The sequence below is a fragment of the Haemaphysalis longicornis genome, unplaced genomic scaffold, assembly GCF_048455015.1.
Source record: "Haemaphysalis longicornis isolate Haplotype H1 unplaced genomic scaffold, Haemaphysalis longicornis Haplotype H1 scaffold_4, whole genome shotgun sequence".
NCBI classification, from domain to species: Eukaryota; Metazoa; Arthropoda; class Arachnida; order Ixodida; family Ixodidae; genus Haemaphysalis; species Haemaphysalis longicornis.
In genome coordinates this window covers 131,658,828-131,682,028 of record NW_027526361.1, presented here as the reverse complement: position 1 = coordinate 131,682,028, position 23,201 = coordinate 131,658,828, and the positions used below count along the sequence as shown (strand labels likewise).

The window sequence follows — 23,201 nt, the reverse complement described above, 5'->3', positions numbered from 1 at the left end:
AAGGGTACACAGGTATGTATGGCGTTCTACCCATGCGATTGTTCTTTTCTGTGCACATCATAGCCAGTTGCAACTTCTTTTAGAGCAGAAGAAGCATTTGCACATAAACCTCGCAATTTTTTTACTGCAGTAATTATAAACAAAAGCGCACAATTTTAAATAGATCAATGTATACATGCACGCTCATGTCCTTGTCTGCACTTGCATAAGTATGCAAGTTTGTGAGCTGTAATAACATTTGTGCGTCTTTCTTTTTTTTATTGCGCGATTTTGCCATGATTCATGAGAAGAATGAAGAAAGTACAAAGAATTGGTATAGACACGAAAGAGAAAGAACAGAAGGGAAAAAGAAGCGACATGATGCAGGAAGCTTCCCGTACTACAGAAAACTGTTGAGGCAAATTCGGGTGCCTCTTTGCTAAGCGTCACTGTAGGAGCTGAGTCGACAGTGTTAAACATTTATTTGCGATCGCTATGGGAGACGTAGAACCCGTATGCCTTGTTTGATCCTGCCGTACGGTGTGCCCAAAGTGCAGGGCCAGTAGATGTCGCGCTGAATGTCGAAAAAGGCCCATCCGTCCGTTAGATTTTTGTACTTCCTAACCTAGGAAAGAAAAATGCACTTTGTCAGCGTTGGAAGAAATGGCTACATCGGGCCACTGGAGCTGGCACTGGGTATTTCCACTCGAGTGCTTTATGTGCAGCAAAAATGTGTTTAAGGAAATTTCTCAAATAAAATGAATGAACACAAAGGACGGCACACCGCGCACTGTGCTCTGGGCTTAGTTTTTTTTTTGTTCGTTCCTGTTCTGTTGTTCACGCTTATTCTTCAATTCAACTGGTACCACCTCAGCCCACGGACTCCTCATCGATAATGATTGTTACTATAGTTTTCGAGTGCGTTCACCCCGTTTTCTTGTGTTTGGTGCTACTAATCTATTTCCATTTGCCATGGTCAAATGAAAATAGCCTGGGTACTCAGCTAGCGTGTCAGACAACTGGATTCCTTCCTGTAATGGGTATCTGTGACTGATTGACTGATTGTTTCATTATATGATTTACTTATGATTCATTGATTGATAATTTGATTTATTGATTTATTGATAGATAGATAGATTAATTTATCGATTAATTGATTGAGTGAGTGAGTGAATATACAATCCATGGTTTGATTGATTGATCGATTCACTGGCTGGATGACAGACTGACTAATTGATTGATTGATTGATTGATTGAACCTTAATTGAATATCATGTCGTCAAATGGGTTCGGTTCAAATTATTTTGCACTTGAACAATTTTCAGGCGAGTGGGTATATGCGCACGTTTCGTCTTGCATTCAAGTCTGCATAACCAGAATCAAACGCACCTAACTATATATATATATATATGTACACGTACGTCACTTTATTATTACTTGAGTCTCAAAAAGACACGCAACCACGTTTTATGTATATCCTTTGAACAGAGCTTAAAGTTCTACGCTTAATGTCCGATCCCTGCGCACAATCTCTGGCGGTATTTGAAATACGTTCAGGAATTTTCACGGGCACTATGCCGACTTGAGAACGGGTCCCCTATTTGTTCAGTATAGTATGCTTAAGGCTGACCAAATTTATTATATGAAGGTTTTACAAGCTATACACAAAGAAAATCTCCATGGCAAACATAGCGACAATAGCAGTATATACCCTCTTAGGTGTGCCAAAATACATACACCGAAATCGCGAACAAACTACGGCAGGCAGCCTTCTCTGTTTCAGCGCACCGACATACTCAACATAGTTGGAGACCACATTGATTTCAAATGCAGTAGAAACATATTTAAAACACAGGCGAAAGAATACCTCTTAAATCAGAATATCTGCTTCAATGGCTAGAACTGTGGATGTCGTCTAGACGTGTTAAATGCGCAGGTTTTGTAATTGTGTCTATCTTTAAAACTCAATAATAGTTGTACTCTGATTGTCCACTTGTATTTTGTTTTAATTTACTCCTTTGTAATCTAACGTACGTTACTGTACCTTTCCCATATTGTTGTGTAATGTCTTGTGCTCTACATGTTGCTTGTATTTTTGTAAAACTCATTAGAATTTCTAGCTTGTTTGATTTTGCCTCATCATTGTACTGTACCAAATGGGAATGGGGCCTCTGTCAGGCTTTGTAGCCTTTAGTTCCAGCCTGCCTCCTCGTACTTCTGAGGAAATAAAATCTTTGAATCTTTGAATCTTTGAATTCGAATGCAAACACAAAAATATTTTCAAAGTGAAAAGCCCTTATCATTACTCAATGAATCTAAATTTCTGGGTATGCGTCCGCAAACCCACCCTCGCGTGTGTGCTTGGACAACCCCGTGCCGCCCACTCGGAGTGGAACGACACAAGTTTGCCAGTTACAGAGATGGCCCCCACCTCTCCCCACCCAGATTCCGAAGCAAAAGTAAACAGCCTTCGGCAAGAAATTCTTTGTAGCATTGCTTCCTTCAAAAGAACTCAAATCATAAAAATCACATCTAATTCCATTCTTACCAATGGAGGAAAACCAGACTTTAAATTTTTTTTTAATTTAATTTAAATATTTAAATATACTGCCACGCTGCACAACGCCCTCCAGCCTTGATTGTTTCCTATCCCGCTCGCTCTTCTTTCATCACATGGTTCTGCTGTTTCTTCCAGATGACGCTGAACTATGGGCTACGAAATCTGCGGTGGTAGTTAAAAGTGTTCAGATAATACGTCTATTTTTGCATAGCCAGGGTGCTGAACACTCTTCCTGTACCTTTATTATTTTACCAATAGAGACTGCCGCTCTAGCCATCAGATTATCATTGTGATTTTGTGTCCCACGTCCGAGGTTCCTTCAAGTTTGACATAATTCCCTGCCTACAGGTATAGGTACACAGGCTTATAAAATGTCAGTATTATTCTCTATAAATAATTGCCCCCCTTTGACATTGCGGTAGAGTTCTAATTCAGTTTTTTTAGTGACCCATATGGCCACACATGTTTTCAAACAAAATGAAAATGCTTTAGAACTGTTACGAATTCCGGTATCACGTTCTAAGCGGGCAATGCACGATTGTGGCAAATTATGAAACAATATTTTTTCTAAAAATTACTTTAATGGCGTAAAATTTAGAGATAAACCTTTTTAACCCCACCACTGTGTACAAGAAAATAAAAACCACAAAAACAGAACTGTTTTTATATAAGTTATTACCGCCAGGTAACACATATGTCGTACCCATGATGGCTAATGCCGGTGTGGTGATGACCTATATATATGTAAATATGAGGTAGCCTTCTTGTCATGAAAACCGATGCCTTTCCAGATTTTTGTCAGAACTGGTGTGCCATTGCATCGGCGGTGCAACAGCAAAATAGTATTCGTTGTATGTGCATATCTTCTCAAGTGTACGGGCCATCGGCGGCATATGTTTTTTGAAATTTGTGGTTTTTGCTCGAAACAAAACCTACACGCCATTTCAACCTCCTCTGTCTGTACAGCTAGACCCGAGCCCCCCTTTTATATTGTAGACAGCGAGGTCTTCATCACAAACTTTGGTACATCGCACACAGTATTCAAGGCTCGCTCAAAGCTGTCCATCAAATTGGCGTGAATAATTTTGTCTGCGATTCTGGCGGACCACGGCAGCGGTTTTCAAGAACATTTCAGTATCCCGATGCCTTACGAACACAATATTCTCTTCAGGGTTATTTTTTAAAAAAGAAAGTATCACCACAGCCCTTAGAGATGCACAGACGGGATAAAACATCGGCACAGCTGTCAACCTGAGCCAACCGACATTCAGTAATTTGCGACACCCTTGTCCGGGAGTGCATCTATCTCAGACTTTTCTTAATGACTATAGAGCTACTAAATTTTTACAATTTCGCGTTCAAGTACTACTCGCAGATGACCCAATGTCAAGACCTGCTGTTGGGCTAGTTGGTACCAACGCCGCCTGTATTAACATTGCCTGACGCGTCGCGCGCTTTTCAATGGGAAGGGTAGGGACGCTTAGTTCAGGCACTGATCCGCTATGTGGCGCGTGCCGGCGGACATTTCGCCTTACGTCACTGCTCGCGAGTCGCGAACGCTGCACCCACTTCTACGACGTGTGTCTGTCCGCTTGCCTGTTGGGCTTCAAGGGCCGTTTCGCTTACATCTTAGCCGTGACGGGGCGCTAGTTCTGTGGCGCACTGGGGATCTCGTTCAACGTGTCGCTCGCTTCATACGTGCTGCATTTTTCCAAAGATAAAGACAGAGGCGGACTGAAATAGTCTAAGAACATACTGATTGTCGGGTACACATATAGCTAACAGAAATATGATATTTTCGGATGAGGCAGCCATTATTTTACTGATATTTTTCTTTCTGGAGTATTTAGAGAAGAAAATTTGCGTGCATGTTTTTTGTTCAGGCGCTTACTTCTAAGATTACTTTCCAATATTATCACGTGCTTGTAAACTTCAGAAAATTATACGAAACAAAAGGATAAGCAGCTGCGATCCCGCCACGCTGTCCGGGCGCTTCTACAGTATAGTCCTCAATTTTAGAAGCGCGTACCAATGCGGAGTCCGCACAGGGGGGTCAAAACAATACCTAAATGCGGAGGGGATAGAGGGGGGATGCCCCACTCAGAAAATTTCAGGGCCTGTGATCCGAGTAGATAAGCGCGCAAAGCCGGCATCAGCCTGCGGCAGCGCAAGGGATTTTGCTTCGTGACAAAGGAAGTTTTATCAGTGACAGACCAAGACAGACAGGCATGGTGAAAAATAAGAAGGCGTAGGAGCGCCGCCTCGGGAACGCTAAACAAACTTTCCACTATTTTGTATAGTTTCCGAGAAGCGGCGCTGGCTGGCGGACACGAAAGCACGCTGGAAGGCTACGCAGCGGGGAAGGGTAGGAGAGAGCAACAGGAGAGTGGCTGTTTGGCCATTTTTCGCTCACGCGTTAGGCACTGTTTATACAGGCGGCGTTGGTTGGTACATACTAAATGGGGGGCTTAGCGTAAAAAAAAAAAGACGAGGACGGTGGCAGGCGAGACAGACAGACGAGACAAGTGCCTGTCTCGTCTGCCACCGTCCTCGTCTTTTTTTGCGCTAAGCCCCCCATTCACAATGTGTCACGACACCTCACTCCCACAGGCATTGGCATAAATTATGCCACGTGTTACGGCTATGACACCTTCACACTGCAACCGAGTGTCACGTACATTTTACTACAAGTTAAACTGGCGATGAATTTAAAATACTTATATTAAGAGTTAGTTTAAAAGAATTCCAAAGAGAATGATTTGTTGAACCGACAAACAGTGGAAGCACATGCTTCAAGTACCTACATGCTTCATGTATACATGCTTCAAGCCTACCCAGAGAGTTGTCTATACTAAGTACACGACCGCCGTCTATACGCCTCCACAACCGTATTATGACCAAAAATAAAAGTCGTCAATATACAGCGTTGCACTACCTTGATGGGGACAGGAGACTAAATTCAACATGGCGCAATGAGCAAGCAACGCACACGTTCTTACAATAGGTTATCTTGAAGGAGCAATGCCCGGTCAAAGAGTACTATAACCAAAAGATCCACACTGCAGCTGGAAAATATATGCGTGCACGCGTCCTTTGGTGTACAATGTATATACAGTAAAATCTCGTTAAAGGAGCCATGAAGAGAAAACAAAAGTTTGTTTTATTCGAAAGATTCGGTGTTTCATAGTACCCCAAGCGCTTTCCCGGAAGCAAATGATGCTTTATTCACTAAGAAATAAGGCAATTTAAGCCAAAATTTTAAATCTCCCGCTAAAATTGAACATTCCGTGACGTGTACAATGGCGTCATAGAGCCGGTCCATGAAACAGATACTTAGTATGTCGACTCCATATAGCACCCACACGCGGGAGTCGATCGAGACGGCGGCCATTTTAAAAATACTAGTAAAACCTAGTGCACCCGCAGCCCTAGTCATGGAATCGCCTGATCCGGAGAACAAAACTCTCGCCGAGGAGCTCGGGCTTGCATTTAACCTCACACCACTATAACGCTCAATGCTTCTAAGTGCACGAGCGGCAAGAGTTGTGGGATACGCGGTGGACGGGAAAGCGACCATTCCGCGATAGCCACAACAGACGAACGCCCAGCCGTCGGCACCGCTGCCTCGTCAGCCCCGTCGCGACGGACGAATATAGACTGGTGCGTATGTGCCGCATTTTGATTACGGTTAATAATAGTTCAATTTCAGTAGCAGTATCACTTATGCCAGTTGGCCGGTGTCGTGTATGGAAAGCCGTTCGCGCGAGCTCTCTGCTTCGACCAGAAAGATACGAGCGTCAATGCGCGGTGTTTACGGCATTTTTTTCCCCAAGGTCAGAGCGATTTGACGAAGTCGGCGACGAGCGCCAGCATGTCCCAGGAGTGAGCTAACGTAAGGGTCCCTGCCGTAATCACTTCCTCGGAAATGAAGCGAGCACACTCGTACTTCCTTTAGCTCTCTTTCTCCTCCGTTTGCAAAGTTCACAAAACGTAGCCACTTGCTTCGCCTAGGTTCGTCGTTGGGCAGCACATGAAAGGAGATCTCCTCACCGGCGGGGATGTCGCACTCCCTCGACGATTTGCCCGTACTACATGGGCATTTCAAAACGCAGCAACGAAATTTCATTGTAAAGTACTCGAGCAAACTGAAGTTTTCAGTGGTAGTAAACTGGAAACGAGCTCGTAACGACAGCAGCAAGCCAACACCATTCGAAACTTACGCGACGACTGGCACTATCTCGTCGCTTCTTGCTGTTCCTTACTCCCCTCGTTTCTATTTTTACCTTTGCTGGTTGGCGATATGACGGCCAACCTCCTGTGAAGGGATTACGATACGAAGCAAGGTCGCGGCTGTGCGTGCTGGAACGGTTCGTTGGCCCCGAAGAGCCTCGAACCCGAAAATTCGTCTGCGCGACGGCGAGATGTCGAGCTCGGCCGGCGCTAGTTTCGTACGCATTGGCGCACACGCTTGCGAGTTCGTTCGGACCTTCAACCGTTTACTCCACCGTTCTTTGTCATAAAAAGAATGTGCAGTATGTTTCACGGGCATTTAGCTCGCTATGCAAACTGTAAGCCCTGCCTAACATGCGTTTGCTTTTGCCGGTCTCCGCCAATCGCAGAGCATTCCCAACTGACATCACAGGTTCTGTTGCGGAAAATGAGCTGGTGGGTCGCATGGTCATTTCCTTTTTTCCTAATTATGTAGCTTATTTGAGCGAAGTTTGCGTTATAAGGGGTGTCGTTATGGTTCTAACGAGGCAATCTTTCGAATGAACCAAACTTGTGTTTTCTCTTCATGGCTCCTTTAATTGGCCCCGTTAGTTCAAAAATTTGGATAATTTGGTGTTCCTCCTTAAAAAAAAAAGCATTCCCATTGCCGCGGATCTTATTATTTAGGAGAAAATTTGCGCCGGCACCGCTTAATTCGGACCAATGCCCCCTTAATGTGGCAATGCTATCAGTGGCAACCAATCCCCTCCAAGCTATAAGCAGCGTATGACGCGTCCATTGTAGATGACCTACGCGATGTCATACTGCCGGCGGGCTAAACTGCAAAAGAAAGTGCAGATGATCTTAAAAGACAAACTAGTGTCACCGACGTCTTCGCAAAGTAAAGGTACGCATAAAGGAATTATAAATGTGTTATTTTTGGTCGTTATTTTATTATTTCGACATTCGTAAATTTAAGGCCCCGTTTTTGCTCCCAAGTGATCGGAATTAACGACCTGTTACTATATGAGCCTATTACGCGGAGCCCTTCAGCAAAAAGAAAAAAAATTCACAGCATATCCACGGGGTGAATTATGATGAGTGGGCGAAGCTCCTGAGGGGAAATCATCGGTAAAACCGTGACTCTTCAGTGAAAGTTCGCCCACTACATCTGTGTCCGAACGTAACGTCTAGAAAGTCTCGCTTAAACCGCGCGTCGGCACCTTGGGGCTGAGCTCGCCTGATGCGTTTTGCAGACGCCTCACGAGCTCTCACTGCATCGGGGTCTGCCTGCCGATACGCGCGCTTTCTCGCCGCTTCCCGTTCTCTGACGTTTTGGAGATCCTCTTCGCGCCGCAGCCGTGCCGCTTCGCGTACGGCAGGGTCCTCGCGCCGTTGCCGTGACGCTTGGGCCTCTCGTTCTCGAACGCGGGGATCTTGGCGGCGTCGTCGCGCAGCCAGACGACACGCTTCGGCCTCCCGCTCTCGTACGGCAGGATCTTGGCGGCGGCGTCGCGCAGCTTCACGGAGCGCTTCTGCCTCGCGTGCTCGCACAGCTGCAGCCTTATCCATCGGGCGACTCCGAGCGCGCGCGTCAACAGAGAACGGATTTTATTACAACGCTCCCCGCCATCTAGTATTCAAGAACTAAACTAGAGGTAGCCACGCCATCTAATAAACAATCCAAGCGCATCTTTTCATCATATACAAGTACCGCCATCTAGTAAATAATCCAAGAACTAAACTAGAGGTGGCTACATACATACGTCGAGGATGGACAGACCCACGCCCTAAGGAGCTTCGCCCCTAAAAATTCAAGTGTATTTCCAATGCGTCAACTTAGTCCCGTATAGAGCTTAGAATAGCAAAGCTCGGAGTCAGACTTAAAGCAAAGCACTGAGCGGAACAGGAGCTGCAACGAGTGATTGCAAGTGGTAGTGCCGGACCATATTGAGCGAGCTTGCAGAGTCTATAGACACGCAACTTCATTTGGGAAAACAATAGAAAGCTAGAAGACGTCTCCTGTTTTCTTTCGGTCTCCTGAAATAAAACATATTCCGTAGCGTAAATACTAAGGCCACTGCTGTAGAGTTACGTTTGCAAGCTTTATCAAGAATAATGCTCTTGACCTCCACCTGAGTTTGGAGAAGATTGGGATTACTCAACTCACCTTGTCGGACAAAGAACGCTGACCCTCAAATGCGAAAATATACTCGGTGTTTAAATCGGTGTACTTGACGAACTCGGACATTTCGTCCACCGGGTACCGGAATTCGCTAGTTTTGGGCGTCGCCTTGCACATGACGTCGATGTCGACCACGAAGGAGCGCTCGCACGGCTGTCCGGCATGCCCCGCGTACGCCACCACGGCCATTGTGGACGAAAGGAGGAGTCGGAACCGACGCTTGCTCAACCCTTGCAGTGCTTTGTTAGCGGTTTCCTGCGCGCGCCCAAGCAGCCTCTGTTAGGGCGCAGCTAGCGCCACTAAATAAAGGCTTTTAGAGTATCGGCACTCTTTTCTCTCATTGTTATGTGCCGCCATAATTTTTAATGGTCTGTCGGTACCACGTGATATTAGTTTACATATTGGTGCAGCCATTTTGTTTCTGGGCGCCTCTTCTCTCTCTCTCTGCTGCGGGGACGCTAGAGCGGCCGGTCACACTCTGCCCGTCATAAACGGCGGCGGTTTTGTTGGGAGAGACGGCAACACTGCAAATTAGAAACAAAATAGCCCCCAGACGCTTCCGGGTGCACGAAGTGGCGGTACTCTTAAGCGTAGCTTATTTAGTGACGCTAGGCGCAGCACATGTGCGGGGAGCGGTGCTTTTCCAAACGCGTTTTTCCGGGTCTGCAACTGATCCTGTAGCTTTCATGTGTGTTACTGGCCGCTGCCGGACCGGTTTCTGCAGAGCGAAAACGCGTGCGGAAACGAGTCGCTCTCCGCACATGTACATGACCCTTTCGACCGAATTTTTTAAGTTAGAGGGCCAGCGTTACCGGCTGACCAATAAATGCCTTTATATCCGAAGCATATATAAGAGAACACGGGAAAGGTTTTTTTGCGTCGAGTTTTAGTGCTGGTGTTCGCTACTGCAAGCAACGTACCCTACTGCAAAAATTACTGATACCCGAAAAACAGTACGAACTCAAAGTATATTACATGCATGGTCATCACAAAGCAATAGGTCTCGCGATACGGCTTATATATACACATTATAGGGCACAAAACAAACCTTAAGAATATTTGAGGCAAATCCGAACTATTTAGTGGAGAACGCCGGCGTTCTTTAAATAAGTGATGCACGTCTGATTGATTTTTATACTGAAAGCAAACCGGTCTAAAAAGGGCACCACAAAATAAAAATTGAGGAGGCATTCCACTTTGTGACGGTAAATGGCCTGAGATGCTTCTCAATGCGTAAATGTGGGCTAGTTGGTTCGAACTGTGACTGAGCGCTAGTCCTGTGTGGTCTCTACTTTTGTCCCGTCCCTACCGCGCTACTTAACCATGTTTCACAGAGATGCTTCATTCCGGCGTTCCTATTATAAGGACAGAAGACAGGTTAAATTCAATTTGAAGCAACGCAACTTCATAGCGCGATCGCCACTCTCACGAGGCGAAGGAAACTATACAGAAAAGCGCCTGGAACGCCGGCAAAAAGAGGGCTGTGGGAACGCCTACACGGTCGACAACCGGTAGGGAAGTGGAAAGCCTTTTAGGGCAAACATTTTAATACCTTTATTATCTACATGCTCTGCTGATTTTAGAAATGCGCCCCTTTTGGTAACTAATTTACTCCAACAAGTATACATTTCGTTAGCGGTTTAAAATATTTGTAAGAACCTAATAACCGTGCCCTTTATTACCCATCTACACTAAATCCATGTACAAATGAAAATACGGATAGGCTTGACGTACGAAGCAATGTATGAAGGCGTGCGATTTTGATGGTGATTGCGTGGTAACAGAACGCCCACCGGTACGTTCCTGTCCACACCTTTAATCATGCTTCAAATGCACGTGACTCCTCGTTTGCAGACGTGCAGAACAGCAGCCAGGTGCGCTAACCGCGGTGCTAGCCACGTCCCCCCTATTCACCTCGTTTCCTTTATCGTTCCCTCTAACTACCACAACAGCCGACATGATATACGCTTCGCTTAAAACACTGTTAAAACACGACATTGGAAAAAAGGCTCCCTCCTGCGTTCGGCTTGAGCCGTATACATTTACGGTGGTCTTGTGGGGAAATCGGCAAAACTCGGATGAACTCCACACAGTCGGCTTTTAAGGGGACCATTAAGATAAAATGAAAAATAAAGAGTTATGAAAAATAAAGAGTTTTTACATTGAAAAAAAAAACAGCATTGTTCAATATGAAAGAACTAGCCTTTGGTCACCCACTCCGGACCAATTCAGACATGAAAAATCCTTGTGTAAACCAAAGCAAATGCAAGAACCGTCGTCAAACGCTTCAACGTCGCGCTACAGTGACGAACTATAGATCCCCCATTAAAACATAGCTATCACTGTGCGAACTGCCCCCTATAGCATTAAAATGATACGGAGAAGCGCAACTAGAAGCCGCACTACAATCGCTCAGACCTGTTTTTCTTGGCGGCAGCTTAGGTCAGCTGCTGCCAATCGCGCAAACAGAAGTGTGTGCATGGCGTGATAGAGACGTCACCGGAAAGTGGCTACGTACTCGCCTGTGCATCCTCTGTTTCTCTTGATATCTCCACTACTCTGGGGGAGTTTGCCATAAAAAGTGTATCAACGTTATCGCGACAAAGCTCCTTGTCCATAAATTAAAATTGTATGTTCTCTTCACTGCCCTTTAAAAGGAGAACGAGGTGGAAAGAGAAACAATGCAGGGAGTCGCTACTCGCGTAGGCGTCATGCTCATCTGGCCATGCAACGAGTCCCAAAGCTAAACTGCTGCTGAGTACGGACCCCTTTTAGGCGGTTTCAGCAGCTGCAGCGCTTTATTCATTTGTCGCTATTCTACTCTACAATTCGACATCTATTGTTTGCTCCTAGTCTCTTCAACGCACGTCGAAGCTTGTGAAAACAAACTCATACTAGACATATATGGCACCCACCTGCTTTGGCAAGTGAGACAAACGATATACTCTGCGGCAGCAAATGGCCTTACACAACTGATTATTTGTAAGCGAGCTTGATATCTGTAGCAGTGGCAGAAAGCGCACGCAGAAACAGGGAATCAGACGTCGTCCGAGTGTTCCGTTGTCTGGACGATTTTCGAGTGGTCTACAAATAGGGCGATGACCAAGCGGCACAACTGGAGCGGATCTATGGAACAATTTCCTCGGTTTTGGATGTATTTACCCTCACGAAGGAACTACCTGAAGAAAGGCGCCTTAGGTTTTTGGATGTGTCGCATTTTCTCAAAACACCTCGTGTGCTGGAGATACGAACCGCGCTCCCAAAAAGCGTCCTCCCATTTTAGTTGCCGCACTCAAAATTAGTGAAGAAGAGTTTCGCCACGACTGCGCTAAAGAGCGCCCTGCTGCGCTCATGCCCCACCAGGCTTCAACAAGGTTTTATGTTCAGGTGATGCGTTTGAGTGCGTCAGGTTTCCCGAACGAATTCCTGAATGCGGTTGCGGAAAGGCTCCTGGCCGAGTTAATGGAACGGAGGACAACAAGCCTGAGGAGCTCAAGCTAGTCAAGAAGAAAGTTGCGGTTACACAGTATGTTCACGGCGTATGCCATCGGCTCGAGAAAGTTGGAAACCGTGCGGGCGTAAAGGTTGTGTTCTCAGCAAAAAAAAAAAAAAAAAAGAATACGTTGAAGAGCTTATGCCGCCAAGTGAATGCTGAGTCGCAAAGTGAAGGAAAAACGTGCGCCAGCAGTCATGCCACATGCTCTACGGAGTGCACCAAAGAAGTTGCATACGACATTCCACTTCGTCGCGGTGTCTCGTATACCCGGAAAACAGGAAGATGCGTGAATGAACGGTAGCGTGAACACGCAGACACGCTGAAGACACGCACGGGAAGTATAGTGCCTAGAATATACTTCTAGGCACTATACGGGAAGTAACCTGGCAGTTCATTGCGCACCAAGCGGTCGCTCGGATCGTCTAGAAGACCGCGCCATCTTGAAGCAGCACAGAGATACCGGCACGTGGGAGATATACAAAGCGTCTGAGATACCTATAAAGAATGACAATTGCTTCAGCAAGTCATCGGTGGAAATAACACTGAAAGAGAGAAAATACTTGAAAGAGTGAACATGTAAGCACACAAACGACACGATGTGATTGCGGATATCCTATATTTGTGTAAATCCTCTGTTTTTGTTCCCTCACATAACTGTTTAATGTTCCCTTAGATAATTGTTTAAATGACTCGTGCAGCCAAGAAGGAGGTTTTTCATTAAGATATAATAGGCTTATCATGTTTCCCCTTTCTGTTTCCTACAATAATGTATCGGAAATCAGTTATCTCAGTGTTGCCGCAAGAGGCGCCTCAGTTTGCTTCCAGCAACACAGGGTTCGGATTGACACGAAGCAGATAGAGGTAACACGCTTCCAATAAACTGTGATGGTGGAGAAGTGCATGCCACTGAGTAAGTTTTTTTCTGTTTTTTTTTTGCGAAATACCTAACGGTGCACCCTGTTTGCAGCTATCCCCACCTCAGACAACGTTATTATCAACAACAAAAAAGAACTGAAAGGGACAAGCTAAATGCACCGCATCGCGCGGCAGCATTCAGCCTTTTTGTTCATGGTAGCAACTACTGCATACTTACCTGGGCCAGCAGTGTCAGCTCTACTGTTTACTTCTGTCATCGCATCCAGCTATTCCTAAGCCTAGACCGAAAGCTCTTCATGTTTCTCAAGCCGTTCTATAGAGATCGGCAACAAAAGACATTTATCAAGTCAATGCCCTCCAGGTAAAACATCCGCGTATAATGGTGTGCTTACGGGATAATAAATACACTTCGCTATTTAGGATTTTGTGACAACCGGGTAGCCAGTTTTGGTGCTATTTTTTATATTTCCAACAAACTGTCATTATTGCTTTACAGGCAATGAAATTAGGCTGAGTGCTTACTGGTCATTATAAACAACAGCGGATCCACTGCTCTTGCGCTAAGCCAGACCAAAGACAACCGGCGGCATTGCTTGACTCAAAACTGAAGCGAAGTTGGATTCTAGCGGTGGGAATTAAATTGTGCTCCGAAATCATGGCTGTTAGCTCTGGAATCAACATCGTACTTACAAAACTTGGCGCGTCCTTGTCTTCGTCCGCTTTGCTAGTCAAGTACATTTTGCAAGGTTTGTGGCCCACCGTCCGTACTATATGGGTTTGTATGATGACGTAGTCGACTTCCCTGAATAAACATCCAGGAGAAGACTGCATTATCATGCTGCTTACATGCCATAAATAAGATTACAGAGTTTCATGGAATCTCCAGTATCTGCAACTTTATAATTATCACAGTGGCGAGTATATTATCCTGAACACTTCGCGGCAAAATAATCTGCGTAGGAAAAACCCCGAATCTCATTGACACCAATGATGGATACATAGTCTCTATTCTGCATCCTCCGCATAAAAAAAAGCGCTGAAGAGTAGGCCCACGGAAGTGTCAGGCAGAACAATCCAGCTCACGTGAACCGCTGGTGTCAGTCGCCTTCAAGGCCTCGTCTTTCCAGCCAGCGAAAAGCGAGGAACGAAGCAATCTGCTAAATTCCGGGGCCTTTAGCGCTCCCTCGCACAGCCGGTGCGGGGACGGGCGGTTGAAAAAGGCGCGCGGTTGAGTGGTTGCTTACAGTCACCTACAAAAATACACGGACCTTGAATGATGACTGATGGCTTTTAGGCCACGTTATCGCCTGATTATTACAATACCAGCGACTTTGTTTAGTGTCACGTCCGGCGATGGTTGCACAAATAATAGGGCTGTTTTGTTAGAATAATAATAATAATTTAATTATAGACAAATAAGATAGGGCAAGTAATAATAGGGCAAACAGAAGATAGGGAACATAATAATAGCTGTTGCTATGGTGGGTTTTCGAGTGCCCGGTGTATCTCCGCGTACTTCTCCTCCAAACCGAACATTGCGTGAGTGAGTGAGTGAGTGAGTGGGTAAGTGTGTAAACATTTATTTATGAAAACTGGGGGTGGGGTAAAGGAGGGTGTTCAAGAAAACGGGCAAGGGCGGCTATCCTAGTCCGGTGGGCCGCGTGCCATGCTCACCCAGCCGGTTCGACCAATGCAGCCTATCCTTGAGGTGGCCGCTGCGCAGGACGCACTCCCACTGCTCGTAATTTGGATGGGTGCGGGGTGAGGGGTTAGTAGGGAACTGCCATACCAAGTGGAGTGTTTTCAGTGGGGAGTTGCAGGGTGTGCAGTTTCTGGAGTAGGTGGTCGGATATATGCGGTGTAGATGCTAGTGGTTAGAGGAGGCGTTGATCTGTAGTCGGCGCCAGATCTGTGCGTCCGCGATGGGAAGGGAGGGGTGAGGTGGTGGGTAGAGGCGGCGGGACTGAGTGAGGGTGGTGGGAGAGTATATCGGCGTAGGTGGGGGATAAAGGCTGGAGGGTAGGGGTGTCTTGGGTTGGGTGGGTTCTTCATCCTCTCCAGGAATGCTCGGTAGGTTAAGGCGCGGGCAATGGCGTGAGCCACCTCATTCCCGGGAAGAGACGAATGCCCTGAGAGTCATCCGATACGGGTGTCCGGATGTGTGGGTCGTTGGATGAGAATGGAAAGGGAGAGGTTGATGATACGACCCATGGCGTAGCGACGGCAGACGGATTGGGAATCAGTAAGGATGGTGATGTGTGTAGCAGATGTGTGTGCAATGGTGAGTGCGATAGCCGTCTCCTAAGCAGTGTCAATAGATGTGGTGCGCATGGTGGCCGTAGTGGTGGTGGTGGTACCTGCTGAGTGTCTGATTGCGATGTCGTGTGCAGGGTGTGTGCTGTATGGGGCGGCGTCTGTGCAGGAGGCGGTAGGGTCTGTGATTTAACGTCTAAGTAGTAGACATGAGCGGTGTGAGTGGCGCCTCTTGTAAGAGATTGGATGCATCTGATCAGGTATGGATGACAGTGCGGGTTGTGAAACATTGACGCTCCTCCAATTCCCGCTCTTCTTCCTCCGAGCGACCAACACGTGCCCCGTGCAGGCTCACTTCACAGCAAATGTAGTGGAAAGCCGACAGTCTTCTACCACCCCTGCCACGTAAATGTCTCTCTTCGCCTGAAGTTCCTTAAAAAAGGTGACCAGTAAACTTATCAACGTCACTCTCCTGCAGGAACTCAATGGTTGAAAAGCACAGGTTGCTTCTCGTTCTAGTACAGTGCCTTATTGTTTCCTTCATTGGTCTTTTTGAAAACAATTACATTTAAACATAATCTAAACATGTTAGAGGTGTACCCCCAATAAGGTTACTTACGTCAAGGAGCTCGCCTCGCTCACAAATGTGTTGGCGTCCAAGGACGTGTAAAGATACACACCAAGAAACGTCATCGCGTGTTGTCGGCCGTCCAATGCCGTCCGGAACACCTGCAAAGGTGCATTATTGCGCAGACAAACGTTTTATAACACACGGCTGCATACATTTTCTCATGGAAAAGCCCCCAGTGTGGAAGTTAAGTAGGTTATCTGCGGCTGTACCACTCAATCGTGAATAAAACGGCAAGAGTGTTTCGAAGAGCCTCACATACTTTGTTTCGTATGGTCTCCTTTACCTGGTACTTGTTAAAGAATGATGTCTGTGCCGGTACCATGTATTTCATGCACACTTCACCAGCTTTCAGAATTCCGTCCCGTGTTTTAAGTAATACTCCACATGCGGTACACTGAATAAACTAGGCTTGCATGGTGTTCTGGAGGCGTGACGATTAAGCGCCGACTGTCGTATATTCTTATCTACGTTTCACGCCATTTGTAAATATGATCCTCGGAGGTAGAGGAGCGCTTACAGTCTGCCTCGTAGCCTCGCATTTAGTGCGTGCCGCTTCTCAGACAGCGCAACTTCCCACAGCATACATAGAAGGCCAATAAAGAGTCTTTACAATTTGAAGTGTTGGTTGTAAAAGCTGCAGACGGCATCAATGAAATAAAAAAAGAAGGATCGATCATATCTAGAGGAAACGCCCAAGTCGGAGTAAGTTTCGGCTGAAAAAATTTGACAACCACCTGAAATGCAGCCTTACGGCTACTAAGAACAGTTACAGCATTCTCCAAAACTTTGCAGTTAAAGAAAAATTCGTCCTGCTCCAGGATCCGAGCCCAGGATCTCCGCCTATATAGGGCAACGGCTCTATGAGTTTACCAGGATGCTAGCAGTTTGAAGCGCGACAGCGTTTTGATCAAGAACTCGAAGTGAAGGTCTTTTTGTTGGAACAGATTTAGAAAAATCGCCATGGTGGCGTACGTTACTGCTAAAAAAATTTGACATCCAACTGTAGTGCATGCAGCCGTGCGGCTGCACAGGAAACCTCTACAGCTTTGTGGAAAACTTCGCGGATGGAGAAATAATGTTATTCCTTGTCCAGAATTAGGACCCTGGACCACGGCCTATCTAGGTCATTAGTTCTACTAACTGAGCCAACCAGGAGTCTAGCCGTTTGTAGTGCAGGATATCATAAGCTTACCAGGAGTATAGGACGAATCTTAATGGAAGTCGTCAGTTAGATAAAATTCGCAGAAACACAAAAAACAAATAAAACAAGCGAACGCAATGAAAAGTATCTATCCTGTACACAACGGCTACAGTATAAAGCAAAACACAAAGTAGCTCCGGAAAAGTATCCAAGACACGAAAAAAAAAACGGCAAAAATACCGACAGCGTAGCACCCTGTATCTGCAGAAGGTTACGTGCTTTGAAGGCGATAACCTCGCGATACAAATTTATTTATTTGTTTATTTTTTTAATACCCTCAAGTTCACTGAGGACGTTGCAGAGAGAAGTGGGAAAAAAATGTACAATGCAGAAGTCACACAACATTTGATGCGGACTTATGGCAATGTCCAAAAACTTAATCAAGAAAATATTCGCCGGTTTAGACACGATGTAGGGTTCTGAATATCAGGCCTATGAAAAATCAGAAAAATGCTCAAGTACGGCCGCTTTCATTAATTTGCTATCAGGTATTGACACTGATATTTTGGGAAGGCAGCTCCACTCACTCACCGTGCGGAATATATATATATATATATATATATATATATATATATATATATATATATATTTTAATGCAATAATAATACAGTGATGTTCGGCTACTTGAAGGTGCTTTATGGTGCCGAAAGAGGTGATTGTCATTTCTGCATGCTCACGGCGGATTTTCTCTCTACTTTGATTTCTATGTTCCTGTATCAGGCAGGCATGACAAGCATAACATAACATAATGAGAACATAAGCTAAGTAATAAGTAAAGATAGAGACACACGAGAAAAATGTAAAAAAAAATAAAAAGTTCCCCTGACTCTTCAGGAAGAGGACTTCCTTCAGAGTAGAGGGTGAGCTGGTTGCACTGTTATATATACAGAGAATGTAGCAGGGAAGAGGACAGGGGCAAGACAAGGGAGAGTTCGTACAATCGGATCGTGGTTGGAGAACAGCTAGATTATAAGAGAAGTGAAAGAGGGGATTCAAAAAGAAAGAAATAACAAAAAATCACAAAGACGTGGTTCGAATATGAGAAAGAAGAACGAAACACTTAATTCAACAAGGTAACCGCTCTTTGGAGCGTCCGGTGGCAAGAGAGGACAAGAGAGGGGTCAAAAGAAGATATGCCCATACACGCATATGGCGCACATCCGGCCATACACATCCGTTCTAAGAACCAGAGTCACGTGATTGAAACATGCGAGAGTACCAGACTTGGCAGTAATGAAATTATTTTTTGCTTTGATGAGTAATGTTATTAATTACTTTTGAGTGTTGGTAATTTGTTAATGTAATAAATAACTTCAGGCCAGTAATTCCAGGGAAATTACTCATTACCTTTCTAATTACTTTTGACTACGATATAACCTGTCCGCTCCTCTTACGACATAAAAAGTTGCCCAAGAAAAGTTGACCAAGTAGAGTTACAATGCCCAGAAAATCTACGGGCATTTGAACTCTACGAACGCGAAGGAAACAACGCTTCGATGTGAGCTCGGACTACTTTCTCGTGCCTCTTCGTTCCCTTTTCGCGCTACCGGAATGCCGTGGCGATAGCGAGTTGGGTTTAAAAAAAAACGTGCAGATTGTGTTCAAGGCTTCGTTACACTGGTCACTGGGGTTAGCCCGCTGCTAGAAGGCGCGTTTTGCATCCGTGGATAACCACGGAAGCGCGCGAACCGTTTGTCTTACGTCGCGGCAAAAGCGTTATACGGGTTTCTTCGAATGTTTTGAACTCGCTCGGTTCACAGAAGCTGGACCATCGCATAAGTGAAGAACACAAGTTTCTTGCAGCGCACAGAACTATCTGGGCTGTTTTTGGCGTTATTTGACACCCCGATGCGTGAATGCACGAACGCGCCCATGATGTAGAAATGCCGTCGGCGGCTGAATTGCGGGTGCCTGAAGGGGGGGAGGTGCTTTTGTTCGGTCATCCCTTCTACATCTGCGCAAAGTTGAAATACCTTAACCAGTGCCGTCGTGGCGGGTATCCTATTATAATAGCAAAAGACGCTGTCGTATACAAACGTGGACATTTTTCCGATGGCCACTTTGAATAGCAGCTCCTTCTGAGATGTAATCAAGGTATGTAACATATCAATGCATAGCGCTGCAAATAAACTGTACGTAAGTTGGAGTATGAACAAATATTTTTGTGATTGCAGTCTATATGTATGTCAGTGCAAATAAAGTTATACGAGTTGGTAGTGTATTCGTTAACGTTATTTTCGTTAACGAATTTTCGTTAACGTAATTTAGAAGTAATTTCATTACTTTTGGAAAGTATTTGTTATTACTTTCGGCCACCTGAAATTTTTAATGTAATTCAGTTAAATTTTAGAAAATTCAAGAAAGTAATGAGTAATGTAATTCAATTACTTTTTAGAAGCAATTTGGAAATCTCTGGCGAGTACTATATTTGGCTTGGTGGGAGGAAAGGGTAGCGTGCACAAAAGCAGTGAGACAGGTAGTTTCGACAGGAAATGAGCGTACATTCCTATGCAAAGAGCAGCAAAATGCAGGAAAAAAATACAGGGTCAAACAGGTCATGAAGAGACGGATAACAGAAGACGGGAGCACGCGTATGAAGCGCACCTGGAGGTACACATCTGGTCGGCATATGGTGGCCTCAGGGAACCCCAAGGCGGTCAGCAATGAATATCAGTAAACAGGGATGCAAAAGAGGACGCGGAGAGGAAAACAGTGACACACGCTCGCGCGCTCGAGTAGAGTACAATGTGAGAGTATCACAGATAACAATGGTACCCCAGCCTTCTATCCAGAACATAATGTCTAGACTTGCTTGTCAAACTTGCTTTAGTGAAGCCACTGTGCTAAAGAACGCTGTGCTAGCACGCAACTATTCGCTCTTTCCAGCGACGCTAGTGACGCCGCGCGGAATTTGTCCGAAGCCGGGAGACGGTGATCGGCGGACCGGTCGCTCCGGCGGAGGCGGCCGGCGGCATCCGCGCGGCCTCGCAGATGCAAAAGGAAAATAGTAATCGCATGTATAGTAATCGACAATGCCGTATAAATATTCGCAAAATATAGGCTGAAGGAGCTTTCATATTGTCTCAACTTTCTTGAAGCTATAGTAGCTGCGGGTAAATGAAAGTGTTTTGGGCCTCATCGGTGTCTGCTGCAGAGTAAACCGGGTCTTTCGGACCCACTCGTGCGGAAGTGGTGCTGAAATTACTCTTTACGGAATTACGGCTGCCACATTCAATAGTTCTTTGCTGTGAGGGCACCGATTTTGTAGGATTTTTGTATACCCTTGTGATCGTCTTTTTCGGGTACTATTAACATTTACTGCCGCATAATGTTTCAATCATTCTTCACTTATCTGTTGTTAAAATGGCTCAATTCCACTGCTTTCAAACAATAAGCAGCAGAGGCTGTTCAATCCGCTTTCTTTTATTTTCAAATAAGAAACAAATGAAAACTTTTTGCACACGAAGGCGAGGAGCAAATGTGGTCATGCGTTTATTGATTGATTGATTGATTATTGATTTATATTGGAATAATTATGTTGAAGCAAGATGCTTTAGGAATGACAATATTATAACTTTTTCAAATGCGAGCTCTTGAATGCATATGGTAACCCCCGTTTTTGTTTTGGTAAGAAGCATCGGCGCACTTAATAATCTTACCGGCCGTGAAATCAACATAACGTAATTTCAGCCAAGAGATTTATCTTAAATTAATTATCAGAAGCCAAAAGCGCACCCGTAAACTACTGCCTGTATTTTCATGTACGCTTCAATATCACACGCCAGTGTATGCATACATGCACGCGTAAATACGTAGGCTTATAATATCTTATTTCATATAATGCTAACACGTTCGTTTGTACAACCCTTGATATGACGTAATGGGAGCCTCGTCTTCGCGGTTTTACTGCCCAAAGTCATAACTAGGTTTTACTACAGCCAAGCAAAACACCGCAATACGCACATATCGCCCTTGCATGGTACGGATGGGCTTCTGCTTAGTATGCACAGGGAAGAAATGAACACGTTTAAAATAAAACGCACACTGTGATGACGCTCACTGTAATAATGTCCCAAAGCTTAGCGTTGCACATTGTGTTGCAGGTTGTTGGCCCAATGAGCCAGGATTGTTCTCAAACCACTCCCGTTCGGCCTGAGCCATGCACAGCGGACTGCCTCGCACGCAGCGCTTTTTACACCGCTACAGACACCCTGAAACGAATCGAATGTTGCCTTGCAATCAGCCCCGTATACTTGTGTTTTTTTTTAGAAAGTAGCTGTTTGAAGCAGAACAACGGGCTTTTAGGCCGCTACTGATGCTGGCGCGCATGCTGCCACGGGCGCCTGATCACCGTCTCGTCCGCCATTGCCGTTTTCCGCAGCGCCACCTGTAGGGGCTGGAAAGAGCGGATAGCCTACTGGGGGTCGCCAGTTGAGGGGAGAATGTTCTACTGGAAAATAAATGAACGGGCATACCACTATCCTGACAAATTCAGAACTCCATAGGGAGAGAGGGGGAGGAGAAGGCGAAAGCCGAAATTTTAATCGGAGAAAAGACGTGTCAGTTTCCCATAACTTTAATTGATGCCAAACGACGCTGACTTAAAATTATAGATAAGGTATACTCTCGAACATCGCGATCGCGATGCGTTTTAAAGCTAGATTCGAGAATTGTGGCCTTCAGCTGTTCTAAAGAATGAACAGGTGTGTTCACATGCCTTGATAGAGGCAAGGAGGGGCAGGTATTTGCAAGAGAGCGGTGATTGTTAAACCTCAAACGGAAGGGTGTTTCAGTCTGGCCGACGTATTGTTTGCCGCAGAGGGTGCATCCCAGCAGGTATACGATGGTATCAGGTAAGCAGGTATCGAGGAGGTATATGCATTCCAGCAGGTATATGTTCCCGTTGTCAGAGTCAGGGTGAAAGTTCCCTTTTACATAATAGTTTGAAGCCGTGCTGGCGCCGCGCTATGTGGTAGTCGTTTGTATGTATGTAATATATATATATATATATATATATATATATATATATATATATATATATATATATATATATATATTTCATCAGCATAACCGTTCAGCTTGTACGGCAAAACGCCATATTTTAGCGAAGTCAGGACGGCACCAAAACCGTCCACCCATGGCGCGCCGTCCTATTGTACGAAAATTGCTGCCTGAAGCTTATCTATTGTAAACAGAACTTTCTGAGCATACGTATCCGACCGCTTACATTTTGTTTGCATGTCCCAGCCTCATTATTTAAAGTCAGAACCCGCTAGGTTAACGCTACGAATCCCGTTTCGGAATCCCTTTGTGATTCGTGAGGCCACACTTTGTAGAGCTAAAATGTGTGTGCCGCGTCAATATCTGTTTTTGGCGCGTTTGGCAGTGTCTTCGATAATGAGTGCAAGCTGCCGCGTTGAGTGCTACATTCATGTTTTATACAGGGGAAGTTGCATTTACACTTAAGTGTCCCTTTATTGCATCTATTTAAAGCAAGGATAGCCGGTGATTACCTTAAATGTGTCCACCAGTAAAGTCCGCAATAGCGCGAAGTCTCCATCGAGATCCAGTGTGCCAAGCGCCAGCATCCTATCACGCTGCACGAGGTCTTTTACCAGGTCTTCCATACTTGCGAGACGTCTTAACATTCCGTCGGGATCGTGTGGGTACATTGAGGAGAAGCTCACGCCACCAAGCGTCTTCGGCGATTTTTTCACCGCCTGCATTCAGGCGAACTTGTTAGTTGTAAAAAAAAAAAAAAAAAAACTGGGAAAGAAACTCGACCGGAAAGCGCCGCAAATAACATTCGCT

General features: G+C 45.4%; 1 protein-coding gene across 1 annotated transcript; it reads right to left on the bottom strand.

The window, feature by feature from the left end:
• Nucleotides 1-444: 444 nt before the first annotated feature.
• On the bottom strand, nucleotides 445-9,195 carry LOC144180570 (uncharacterized). The gene is made up of 2 exons (XM_077708900.1): nucleotides 8,919-9,195; nucleotides 445-604 (listed from the first exon to the last, which is right to left on the bottom strand). The coding sequence occupies exons 1-2, from the start codon at nucleotides 9,120-9,122 to the stop codon at nucleotides 473-475; spliced, it is 336 nt and encodes a 111-aa protein (XP_077565026.1). The 5' UTR covers nucleotides 9,123-9,195; the 3' UTR covers nucleotides 445-472.
• Between the last annotated feature and the right edge of the window lie 14,006 nt (nucleotides 9,196-23,201).

Coding starts and splice junctions, on each gene's coding strand:
- LOC144180570 (XM_077708900.1), bottom strand. CDS start 9,122: ATGGCCGTGGTGGCGTACGCGGGGCATGCCGGACAGCCGTGCGAGCGC. Junction 605..8,918: donor AGCGTTCTTTGTCCGACAAG/GTGAGTTGAGTA, acceptor TTTCTTTCCTAG/GTTAGGAAGTACAAAAATCT.